The 12160-nt window shown below is 50.5% G+C and overlaps 5 protein-coding genes across 5 annotated transcripts; 3 read left to right on the top strand and 2 right to left on the bottom strand.

Annotated features, from left to right (window-relative positions):
• Positions 1-346: 346 nt before the first annotated feature.
• On the bottom strand, positions 347-5843 carry BDCG_04741 (ribosome assembly protein Noc2). Its single transcript, XM_045420382.1, has one exon. The coding sequence runs from the start codon at positions 5709-5711 to the stop codon at positions 3393-3395; it is 2319 nt and encodes a 772-aa protein (XP_045276504.1). The 5' UTR covers positions 5712-5843; the 3' UTR covers positions 347-3392.
• Positions 447-3391, top strand: BDCG_04742 (molybdenum cofactor biosynthesis protein; the record flags this gene model as incomplete). The annotated part of the gene is made up of 2 exons (XM_045420383.1): positions 447-1866; positions 2232-3391. 2 exons carry the CDS (start codon positions 447-449, stop codon positions 3131-3133), a joined length of 2322 nt encoding a protein of 773 aa, XP_045276505.1. The 3' UTR covers positions 3134-3391.
• A 183-nt stretch (positions 5844-6026) lies between the features above and the next one.
• BDCG_04740 (vacuolar protein sorting-associated protein Vps28) lies at positions 6027-6887 on the top strand (the record flags this gene model as incomplete). Its single annotated transcript, XM_045420381.1, has 3 exons — positions 6027-6116; positions 6174-6410; positions 6495-6887. The coding sequence occupies 3 exons, from the start codon at positions 6027-6029 to the stop codon at positions 6885-6887; spliced, it is 720 nt and encodes a 239-aa protein (XP_045276503.1).
• Positions 6888-7346: 459 nt separating this feature from the next.
• On the top strand, positions 7347-9841 carry BDCG_17008 (S-adenosylmethionine-dependent methyltransferase; the record flags this gene model as incomplete). The annotated part of the gene is made up of 6 exons (XM_045426176.1): positions 7347-7380; positions 7453-7707; positions 7772-8481; positions 8610-8710; positions 8853-9025; positions 9152-9841. 5 exons carry the CDS (start codon positions 7347-7349, stop codon positions 8959-8961), a joined length of 1209 nt encoding a protein of 402 aa, XP_045280989.1. The 3' UTR covers positions 8962-9025; positions 9152-9841.
• On the bottom strand, positions 8735-12055 carry BDCG_04737 (ATP-dependent RNA helicase ROK1). The gene has a single exon (XM_045420380.1). The coding sequence runs from the start codon at positions 11954-11956 to the stop codon at positions 9692-9694; it is 2265 nt and encodes a 754-aa protein (XP_045276502.1). The 5' UTR covers positions 11957-12055; the 3' UTR covers positions 8735-9691.
• Between the last annotated feature and the right edge of the window lie 105 nt (positions 12056-12160).

The raw sequence follows: 12160 nt of genomic DNA, 5'->3' as shown, positions 1-12160 counted from the left end.
TCCGAATGATGTCATAGGGCGGTTGGAAACCGGTTCAGACAGGATGGAATCATCCGCATGGAAGCGATGGGCCGTGTGGAACCGCAACGGGGCCTTGGCGCGGCCGGGAGCGTGACAATTGAGCGAGGTCAGGTAGTGGCACGGGCCACATTTGCGAGGTCAGCTTACATAACGAGGTCAAGTGGCGCACTTAGCGAGGTCAAGTTTTCTGTATACACTAGTTAGTTAATAATGCGGCTGACCAGCTGTCTGACTAAGCCCCAACACCGGCCGTCTCCGCGCGGGGAACGGCTCTGCGGACTTGGGACTCTTTGACAAATACAAATACATGTACAACTCACCACTCACTCCATAATAGTTAGCTATATATAAACCTCCGTCTGCTTGTGTCCTCGCTGCTGCGACCTGCCACAATGAGCCGGATGCTGATAATATAGCATACCACCATGGCTGAGTTACTCCAGAGACGCTCTCTTCCACTGCTGCTGTCTCCGTCAGCCAGTATGCGGGGTCTCTTCTCCGCCCCGCGCTGCGTGTCCCACTTTCGGCGCCGGCGACGATGCCACGGTACTGTTGCAGCCCCTGGTACGACGAAGAACAGTGAAGCTGTACATACACTGCCGTCATTGTCAGCGTCTCCGTCTCCCTCACCCTTGCCATCGCCATCGCCATCGCCATCGCCATCGCCCTCACCCTTGCCATATACCCCGCACCAGATTCCCCCCTCTCGCTCCCCGCGGTCATCGGCCTTGAAGAAGGCGAAGCCCTTCTCCGATTTCTTGACAGACACCTTCAACAGGCAGCATGACTACCTCCGTATCAGCGTTACGGAGCGCTGCAACCTGCGATGTCTCTATTGCATGCCCGAGGAGGGAGTTGAGCTCTCGCCGGCCGCCAAGATCCTCACAACTCCGGAAATCGTCTACCTATCCTCCCTCTTCGTCTCCCAGGGCGTCACTAAAATACGTTTGACCGGCGGTGAGCCGACCGTCCGGAAGGATATCATACCTATGATGCAGCAAATAGGGAACCTACGCCGTGACGGGCTGCGCGAATTGTGTTTAACCACTAATGGTATTTCGCTACATCGAAAACTAGATAGCATGGCAGAGGCTGGGTTGACGGGCATCAACCTAAGTCTGGACACGTTAGACCCGTTCCAGTTCCAGCTCATGACCCGACGGAAAGGGTTCGAAGCCGTGATGAAGAGTATCAACCGTATCCTTGAAATGAACAAGCAAGGAGCGGGCATAAAACTGAAGATCAACGCTGTGGTCATGCGCGGATTGAATGATAGGGAGATCCTCCCCTTCGTTGAACTTGGGCGAGACAAGCCGCTTGAAGTCAGATTCATCGAGTACATGCCGTTCGACGGGAATAAGTGGAGTCAGGGGAAAATGCTACCCTACAAGGAAATGCTCGCGATCATTCGAGAGAAGTACCCCAACCTGGAGAAAGTCGCCGACCACAAGAATGATACGAGCAAGACATATCGCGTGCCCGGGTTCGAAGGTCGCGTAGGATTCATTACAAGCATGACGCATAACTTTTGCGGAACATGTAATCGTCTGCGCATCACAAGCGACGGGAACCTCAAAGTATGCTTGTTCGGGAATGCGGAGGTGTCGTTGCGAGATATGATTCGCAAAGGGAATAATGGAGAACCAATCGACGAGGCAGCGATGGAGGCGCTCGGCCTGTTGGAATCTGCCAGAAGAGCCGGCCAGGCTGAACATGAGGGTCTCGTGAACGAACGAGAGAGGGAACTGCTTGATATCATCGGCATGGCTGTCAAGCGCAAGAAAGCGAAACATGCTGGTATGGGAGAGTTGAAGAATATGAAGAACCGACCCATGATCTTGATTGGTGGGTAGGCTTGCTTTTGATACACTTCTCCGTCGCATGGACGTTTGTCTTTTGTTTCCGGGCGTTTCCTCTTCTTCCTCTTCCTCTTCCTCTTCCTCTTCTTCTTCTTCTTCTTCTTCTTCTTCTTCTTCTTCTTCTTCTTTTTTTTTGGATACCAAGATTCCGTCGTATAGATATGATATTTATGTGACGAAACTGCATTGTGTTTGGCGCTTGCTTTTTGGACATATTTGATACCATGGTCATGTTCTACTCATATAAGGGAGAAATGTCTGTTCCTGTGTACTAGGTCTTTGAATTGTTCCCACTTGTGTCATTCATGAATTCACTCGATAGCGCTAATAGAAACCCTTTTTTTCTTTCAGATGAACATGGTATTCCAGTCAATGAAGCTTCCCAGCGGTCCCTAGGGGCTATCCACACAAATGGCAATGCGCAGATGCACCCCAGGAAAACGCCCTGGTCTACAATTCCCACATATTTCCTCCAGAGCGCTCCTCTCCCTCGGACGCCCGTCCGCCTCTTCTCGACCAAAAGCCCTGAAAAACCAAATCCCCCTTCCCCAACCAAACCCCTCATCCCCGACCTCCCCACAGCCTCCGACCCTTCCCTCCCGCACCTCACCCCGTCCCAAACCGTCCACATGACCTCCATCTCCCACAAAGCCGAAACCACCCGCGTTGCCACAGCCATGTGCCGCGTCACCTTCTCCAATCCAAAGCCGTACTCCCTCCTCACCACGGCGGAGGGCTATACGAAGAAAGGCGACGTGCTCTCCGTCGCGCGCGTCGCGGGGATCATGGCTGCGAAGCGGACGGCGGATATTATCCCGCTGGCACACCCGGGGCTGGGGATTACGGGGGTGGAGGTTGATATTAGAGCATGTGCGCCGGAGGAGGGTGTTGGTAGAGGTCCAGGGGCGGAGGCAGATGGGGCCTCTTCGTCTGTGAATAGCAGCAGCAGCAGCAGTAGCAGTGGTAGGTCACGGCCAGCTGCTACGTTGACGACGGAAGATTTGATCTCCTCCGCCGCTCATCCGTATGGTAGTATCCTGGTTACCGCGACGGTTTCTTGTCATGGGCGGACGGGGGTGGAGATGGAGGCGATGACGGCGGTGATGGGGGCGGCGTTGACGGTGTATGATATGTGCAAGGCGGTGGATAAGGGGATGGTGGTGGGCGAGGCGAGAGTGGTGAGGAAGACTGGGGGCAAGAGTGGGGGGTGGGAGTGGGGGGTTAAAGTCGAAGATGGAAGCGGAAATGGGTAGTAGTTTTTAAGGTTTTAGGGTTTTTGAGGAGATGTCGTTTATGTATAGTAAGGTTAGAGCGAGGGCATGATATCTCGTTTGGTGCATGTGCGAGTCAATGACGTTGGGAGAGAGATAGCCTTGTATAATTTTTATTAGGAAAAAACGCATTGAAGCCGCCATTTATTACATTCTCATGAAACGCCCCGTTTAACTTATAGAAATTGAAACTGAATCAAGAGAGCACAAAATAGCATTCAACAAAGACCATCTGTCCCGCTTATTCTTCCTCCCCAGACGATCCAGCCAGATCTACATCTCCATCCTCGTCCTCGTCATCATCCTCCTCGCTGCCCGCACCATCAGCATCCTCCATATCCACGTCTCCCTTCGCCGCGCGTTTCTTCTGATCATCCCTCCGGCTCTGCTCAAGCAATTTAACCCTCTCATCCTTCTGCTTTCTCTGGGTCTTCACAAACGCGCCCAACGGCGTCGTTTCCCACTCTACATCCTTCAGGAACCCTTCGACCTCCGCGCGGTCCCGGGGTGCAAACGTGACCTTTGACCGCCGCTCTTCGATCCACCGACTATTAGCCTCCAGCTTCTGCACAACTAGCACGATCATCTGGTTAACTTTTGTATTCTTGTTCCCCGATGTGCGGGAGGATACTTCCTTTAACCAGCGCTTGAGCATGACGATTACTGGCAGCGAGAGTTCGGGGAAGGCGATGTTTTTGGCCCACAGGATGAAGAATTCCGAGAGCAGTTCTGCGACTTCGGCGCCCACGCCGTCTTGGTAGATGCGGGTTCGCAGGTAGGATTTCGGGGCGCGGATGCTCGTGGCGAAGTCGAGGGGGCGGACGGTGCTGGATTTTGGCGGTTTTCTCATTTCGGCGGAGTTGAGGACTTCCAGCAGGGCGGCTGCGAGGGGGATGTACGTTCCGGTTGCACGGGAGATACGGAGGAGGGATCGCGTAAGCTGGAAGCGTAGGGGGAAGTATTGTGCTGTGGGGATCAGGCGCATCGCTCCCAGGGTGATTTGAACGACGGGGTAGATAAGTGGTCGTAGAGGGGATGCTTTCCCCGCAGTGGCTTCCACAATGGCATCGCAGTGAGACGACAAAACTCTGGACCAAAAGTCCAATGAATGCACGTACTGCCAGTTATATACAGTTTTGTAGGAGTCTTTCGATGGATGTGTTATGCTGCTTCGTAGATGCATGGCCAGTTGTCTGATAAAACTGAAGCCGGTAGTATAGGAGACATCCTGGTCGATTCCCCAAATCTCGGCTGCAGAGTTCTTGATCAGGTTTACGCCGGGGAGAGTGTGGACGGTTGTATTTCGGCTGCCTTTAACTACCCCTTCGTATGTGGCCTTCAGAACTGCTGAGCGGATTCCAGCATCTCCAATCAACATTAAACGACGGACGATCAGAAAGGCGGTGATTCTGGTAGCTTCGGTGCTGGCGGAATCCGACCAAATGCCGACGACGGTTTTGAGGACGACTTTCAAGAGCTTCCTGAATGGGAGGAGATAGGGAAGCATTGGCTCAACAGATGCCAAGGTCAACTTCAATGCTGCTGCGTCGGACAGATTCGTAAGAAGCTGATGGATGGAAGATGCGTGTGATTTGATTAAAGGGGTCAAGGTCTTGAACTTTTTCGAATCCATGGAAATTCTGATTTTCCCCCCCGCACTCTCCTTGGTCGGCAGATGGTGATTCAGAACCTTAGGGACGTATTCTAATGCCGTGAGAAGAACCTGGTGGTAAACATCCGCGTCTGAAATGGTGTATTTCCGGTCCTTAGAATCCGCTTCGTTCATGTACGCAGCTGACCTGAAAGCCAAGACTGCTTGTCGAGTTGCCCTCATGGAATGTTGCTCAATCATTGATTTCTGCCATTGCTTAACCATGGACAAATTAATGGTATTGCTCATGTCGCCTTCTTGGACATCTTCGGGAGCTTTAGCCTTCTTCTTCTTTTTGGGGTGAGCCTCTTCTTTTTCACCTTCCTCGGCATCGCTAAGAGCATCAACCTCAGCGAGGTCCCCATGGTCTCCAAATTCGAGCAACTCGGCATCGTTTTCTTTAAGGTATTTGTAGAATTCAGGGTCTTTATCCTTCAGGGCCTCCAATTGTTCCATATGGGCATCCATGTCGCCAATGTCGCTACCCTCTGCCGCGGTGCTGCCCTCGTCGTTATCGCTCTGTGCAAATGATTTCTGGTCCGCTTCTTGTTCTTCTATTTCAGCAGTGCGCTTCCTTTTCCCAGTCTTCGGTGCAACTTCCTTTTTCTTAGAGGATTTGGGTTTTTTACTGGGAGCGGCATCTGGCAAGTCGAATCCACCGGCGAAGAAGTCATCGACGTTCATCTCAGCAAAGGAATTCTTCTCCCCCTCTGCTGTAGGTTTGCGACCATCGCCATTCTGCTGCGCCTTTTCATCCACTTTTTCAGCATCCTTTTGTTTATTCTGCTGTCTCTTTTCCTTCAGGCGGTGTCGTTGCTTAACCTTTGCAAATTCCTTGCGGCGCTCGATAGTATCCCGGAGGTGGTTCTTCTCGAACTTTTTGGTGGCCTTTTTCGCGGAGCCTGCCATGCTTGAATGAAATAGACAGGGTGACTGAGCTAATTGGCCGTATCAGTCACTGCGAATATTCGAATATTGCCAATATATACACTGTTGCCGATATATCCGCAGCACACTATCCTGTTGTTCGGTCTTGCGTCTTGTTTATCAGAAAATGATTTTTTTCCTCGGCGCAGAAATAACACGCACGGACCACACGCCCATCCTTAGCTAATCTAATCCAGCAGACTTTCCTCTTTGGGCCAGCTTCTGCGAGCGCGACCAACCGCCAACAATAATGTTAGATCAACCTTTGCATTCATAGATAGCTACAGACATTCCGCCATGTATCAGCAACGCCCGCTGTCTTATGCGCCTACGCCATACAGTTACACTCCAAATACGGCGTTGTCGGCATCTATTAATCTGGATGAGGTATGCGCCTGGACCAGACGTTGTTCTGATGTTCATTCTAACATGCACACCGAACAGGAAGTCAAACTATCCTCTACCTCCGCAGAGAGAGACCTCTACGAATCTCTAGCAGAGATCTACAGCATCATCCTGACGCTGGATGGGCTGGAGAAGGCCTACATTAAAGACGCAATCACGGAGTCTGAATATACCGAGACGTGCGCGCGGCTGTTGAAACAGTACAAGTCCAGCTTGAGTGATGAGACCGTTGCTAAGGAGTTTGTTGATCTAGATACCTTCAGGCAGACATGGGGTGTATGTCGTCTATTTTCCTGATTAATTATAGCCGCCATGTGTTCTCTTGCATGGACAGTTTAAAGGAAACTAACTCTTCTGTAGCTGGAATGCCCCAGGGCAACGGAGAGACTAAGAATCGGAGTTCCTGTCACCGTTGAGCAGGCATCGCACAGTGCCGCACCTGTACCCAGTGGCACCGGCACGAATACATCTGGCAGTCTGATTCTAGCGGCAACAGAAAATTTCATCACGTTTCTAGATGCTCTGAAACTGAACATGGTGTCCAAAGATGCTCTCCATCCACTGCTTTCTGAGATTATACAATCTGTGAATAGAGTAACCGACCAGGATTTCGAGAACAGAGGGAAGATTATACAGTGGCTCATTGCGCTTAACCAAATGAGAGCGACGGAAGAGCTGAGTGAAGATCAGGCAAGAGAACTTGCTTTTGAAATCGAACAGGCCTACCAGGGTTTTAAAGATACACTGAGTTGAAATGCCTTCAATTTGATACCACCCAGCGCCCATGTGTTGTTACGTTACTACAATACATATACGGAGGGCTTACGAACACCTCGTCATTTAACCGCAGAATCGATGGCCCTTCCTTTTTTCTTCTTTTTTTTTTCCCTGAATATATCCCCTACCGACGAATGATGTCCCACCGCTTGTTTATCGATAAGGTTTCGCCGCCCAACGCACGGACCACATATTATTTTTGGTATCTTTTTTTCCTTCTGCACTATATATACGGCATATTTCTCTGCACTCCCACTGTATAAATACCGGGTTATTATTCTAGTTTATTCTTTAGCTGTTATGCTTTGTTTTGATTTATTTCTATATCCCCATCCTCTATTACCCTAGGTTGTCTCTGAACAGGAGTCGCACAACACAAGTCTGCCCAACAAGTCAAGGTCGGCAGATCGCCGCCCGGGCTTTCACTGATTTAAAATGACCATACCCGGCGATTCGAAGCCGCTTCATGGTAAATACCTTGATTTGGGTGTTCTATCTGCAGAAACTGGAACTAACTGCTCCGGTGTGCCCGCCTACATAGTCTTCGACCTCCCACAGCTTTACACGAAACCAACAGCAGCCGATATCCTGCGAGCTTTAGAGCAGCTTGCTGTCCGACCACGCAGCTTCAGCAACGACGATGGCGCCGCTCAACTAGTAATTCTCCAAACCGGTATTTCCCACTACCTCACATCCATCATCGCCAGCGCATTATCATGGATTGACTCCGATGAGCTCCGCGAAACCATCTGGGACGCCGCCAGCGCCCGCCTCTGTGAACGCTCGGGAAGAACTGGTAATTCTAGCTGCTCTGCCGTTTTTCATTAATCAGCATCGACTAACATTATTCTGGCAAACAGCCATGCCATCTATTTCCCGCGTCTTCACCATCCCTATGACCCAGCAAACAAATTTCCAACTAACTCTCCATGAACCCTCCCTCACCTCGGATAACCTAGGCATGAAAACATGGGTCTCGTCTTACCTACTCGCCAAACGCCTCCACACTCTCCTCATACCATCTTCCTCCCTTGTTCCATCGCGAGCCAAAAAGAACCGGCCCCTCCGTGCCCTCGAGCTAGGCGCCGGAACTGGATTGGTCGGACTCACCTTCGCGGCCCTTTGGGGCGCCGCCGCTTCCATCCACCTCACTGATCTGGACTCCATCTTGCCAAATTTAGCTCACAATGTCGAATTAAACGAAGACCTGCTCCTAGAGACGGGGGCGACCGTATCAACGGGTGTCCTGGATTGGTCTTTGGAGACTCATCCGCGCCCCGCGCCAACTGAGGACGAACGATGTGACGTTATCCTTGCTGCGGACCCCTTGTACTCCCCCGACCACCCGCGGTGGCTTGTGCAGACAATCCAGCGCTGGCTGTACCAGGATGCTGAGTCGAGGGTGGTGGTTGAGATGCCATTGAGAGATGCTTACTTGCCACAAGTAGAAGATTTTAGGCGGCGGATGGAGGCGGCGGGATTAATCGTTCTGATGGAGGGGGAAGAAATTGGGTTTGATGATTGGGAGGGGAGTGATGGGGAGGCGCTAGAGGTGCGGTGCTGGTGGGCTGTATGGGGATGGAGAGATGCAGCTTAAAGCTGGACAGGACTGCGCATGATGGCTAAGAGTTTATGATTAGATGACATCTTTGGGAGAGCGCGGTTTGATTTATTAGATTAGCAAAATTAGATTTATAGAATTATAGAAAATATAGATTGGTTATACCCCTGAACCAATGTGTACTGTGTATGTGTGTGCGTGTGCACTGTCAGATCCCACTTTTTCAAAAACCATGCAAGTAATTTGCTGTATGATGTCATGTGTTAGATCGCTCGGAAATTTATATTTCACAGATATTAAATCAATCAATTAGATATAATATAACTATTTCGTATATATTGGCTTATCAAATAGATATTGTAACACCATAACTTCAATAGCTTCCACCGGATCAAATCATACGCAAAACACGCAGTTATGGTTATAGGCCTCCTCACAATAGCATCTATCCCAACCGTCATCGGCGTTTGCGAAGGAGTGAGCGAGTAGAAGAAAGCAAATAAGCGCAAATCAGAGGAAAAGCGCCTGGAGAAATTTTACATCGATGTTTTCTGTGAGGCGAATTCCGAAGAGGCGAGGCAGTTACATGGTCGGAGGGTAGTATTAAGGGATAACATTACCTCTCAACGGGACCTAGAGAAAAACGAGCGCTATAAAACTAATAGAAAAAAAAAATCAGGTCTACCTTGATTCTGCGGCGTCTGACTCGCGCTCCATCCCCAGCCACACAGCCGAAGCCTTCTATATCAGCTACCCAGACGAGGAGCGTGAACCAACCCTCGGCCTCGTCAGCACCGTCTCCGTCGACCCGCCGATGCTCAATTGGATCTATATGGATAAAAATACATTTGAGCTGAGATATGGAAATCGGACGCAGAGTCGCGAGCACCTTGTCGGGCCCTGGGATTGGACGGAGGATCAGGTTGGGGTAACGGTGCAGGATATCGAGGGATTTGTAGCTGTGGAGGAAGAGGAGGGGGTTTGGGCAGTGTACTTTGATGCGAAGGGGGGATGAGTTGAAGTGGAGGGTTGGGGGAAAGAAGAAAGTTGTGGAGATTAGTTTGGAGAGGCGGTTGTTGAACCCGAAGGAAGAGAAGCAGGGAGAAGAAGGCTGAAGGTGTGAGAGTTTCGGTTCGATTTATAGGAGCTATGGAGTTTTTCAGTCCTAGGCGTCCGGTTATAGGCATATATGTCATATACATATATTCAAAATGCTTGCTTAGTCTTCGATTCCACCCCACGACCCGTTATCGCTTGCATTTCCTCCCTCGTCTGCCTGCCCTTCATACTTCCGCCGTTTGCTGGCCTTAGCTGCATCTCTCCGGTTATGTTCCTTTCGCCGCTCAAATCCACTCTTCGTACTGATCCGCGTTCTTCTCCGGTCCTTATCATCCTGCTCCCCCTTCTTCGTCATCGGCCGCCTGACCCGTACACCATGTTGCTTTAGATCCTTCTTGTCCTTCTTGGACAGATTAGGTAATGCATCTAGTAACCATTTCTGGATCCCTTTATCTTCAGAAACTCCCCGTAATTTCTCACTGGCAGCGATAACATTCGCGATATTTTTCACATAAGGGATGTCCTCTTTCGTGTAGAAAGTAACCGCTACTCCACCCTCACGTCCAGCTCGTCCTGTCCTGCCTACGCGATGGACATAGGAGGCGCTAGAATTGGGAATGTCATAGTTCACAACGCCGTTGATCCCGCGGAAATCCACCCCGCGCGAGAGCAGATCGGTTGTGATGAGGATCCATATTTCGCCTTTGCGGAAGCCCGCCATGACGTCAGATCGTTGCGAGTCAGAGAGTTCAGAATGTAGAACGGCGATGCGTGAAGAACCGCCGGCTTCAGCAGGGATATCGTACTTCAATTCGGAGTGTAGTGCCACAGCTCTTGAAATGGTTTGCGTGAAGACCAAGAACGGAGGTCGTAGATGAGTGTCTGAGGTGGAACCTCCGCCCTTGGGATGTAGAAGTTGTCGTAGTCCCAGAAGCTTCCCTTGTTCAGTCGCCGCGTAGACAAGTTTGTGGGAGATGTTGGGGATGGCGGTATCTTTCAGTCCAACAACCAGGCGGACCAGAAACGATTCAGAGCGTAGTCCTAGTGATTGCTGGCGTTCGCCAATAGTGGACTTGGCAAGCTCTTCGATGCTAGACCCCATTGTCGCGGACCATAGCCCAACTCTAAGTTGGGCATTGGTGCACGCGCTCCATACATTTAGGGTTTGGTCACGGAACAGAGGGTCTAGGAGTACGTCGGCCTCATCAAGTACAACGCTTCGTACTGTTGGTAGAGTGGCGGTAGAGTGTTTTTTGTTACCGGAAAGAGAATTTGCAAGTAACAGGGGAGTTGAGACCAGAATATCGCTTTTTGTGATAGGGGCCTTTCCTCTAGGTCGCTTTATCTTTCTGGCTTCATCATCTTCGTCTTCGGAGCTCCCGCTTTCCTCACCCGAAGGAGCTTCTTCTTCCCCTTCCGTATCCTCCACAACTCGCATTCCCTTCCGCATGGCTGTGATTTTAACACCAGTGCCCACCATGAGCTTTCTGCCCTCGTTTACAATCTGAGAGACAAGCTCCTTTGTCGGAGCCAAGATGATTGCAAACAACTCCCTCGACTGGGATTTGTCTTGGTGGTGATGTCGCATTATTTTATTGATGAGCGGAATCATGAACGCTAGTGTTTTTCCACTGCCAGTAGGTGCAACGACCAATAGATCCGGTTCAAGCGCGGGTTGGACTGACTGGACCCCGTTCTCTTGGTTTCGCTCACTTGCGCTTTGACAATCCCCAAGTAACAATGGAAGTGCTCCGAGCTGGACCTCAGTAGGCACGCTGTATCCTTGGTTGACAATGTTTTCTGACAGCCGCCGAGAAATCTGATATCTTGTTCTCAACTGCTGGAATGATACCAGTGGTTGGGGATACATCCTCTGAGCCTTCCTCTGCTGTTTTCGGCTCAGAACAACGGGAGGTTGTTCGTCCTTTTGCTTCTTTTTCCGTTTCTTCGACTTTTTTTCATTTTCCACAGCCACAGGGGGTGGTGTTCGAAGGTCTGTTACTTTGATCTTGTGCGCCGTTAAGATCGCTTTCCGTTCCTCCTCACTCAGTGGGGCTTCTTTTGTAGCAATTCCACCTGCAACATCTCCCTTCTGTTCATCATCCTCATTTTGCTTTCGCCTTGCTGTTTTCGCATCGCTGCTAGAGAATCCAAGAGCTGAAGGTCCAGAGCCAAAAAAGTCAAGAGTCACAGCCGTAGAATCTGCGGAGGCTTCATTCCCATCTAATCCTCTCTTTCGTTTCCTCCCTTTGGATTCACTCTGTTCGTCGTAAGCTTCTGCGGCGTCGAGTCCATGGCGACGAGAAAATAGCTGTGGGGATTCAGCTTCGCCGGCTGACGGTAAAAAGTTTGATATCGCCTGCTCTCTGGAAACGGGACCCGGTTTAAGTTTTGTCGACCGGGTGAGGAGCTTGAAGGCATCCATCTCTACTAATCTGATCACTGGTCACTGCCTAGATTTGCATTGCCCTGCTGTCATTGATTTCGCGCTGAGAATGAATTGTTCGCTGTTGATCGTTTTAAATTTCTTCGAGCATTGGACATAGTCACGTGATCAAAAAACTATTTCCGGGATCAAGGTTTGCGACAGAGAAATGAAGGACTGCACTCCTAAACACGAGTTTACGAG

Source organism: Blastomyces dermatitidis (assembly GCF_000003525.1).
Source record: "Blastomyces dermatitidis ER-3 genomic scaffold supercont1.5, whole genome shotgun sequence".
Taxonomy (NCBI): domain Eukaryota; kingdom Fungi; phylum Ascomycota; class Eurotiomycetes; order Onygenales; family Ajellomycetaceae; genus Blastomyces; species Blastomyces dermatitidis.
Note: the sequence above shows the minus strand (reverse complement) of the source record. Positions and strands in the feature narration are given on the sequence as shown.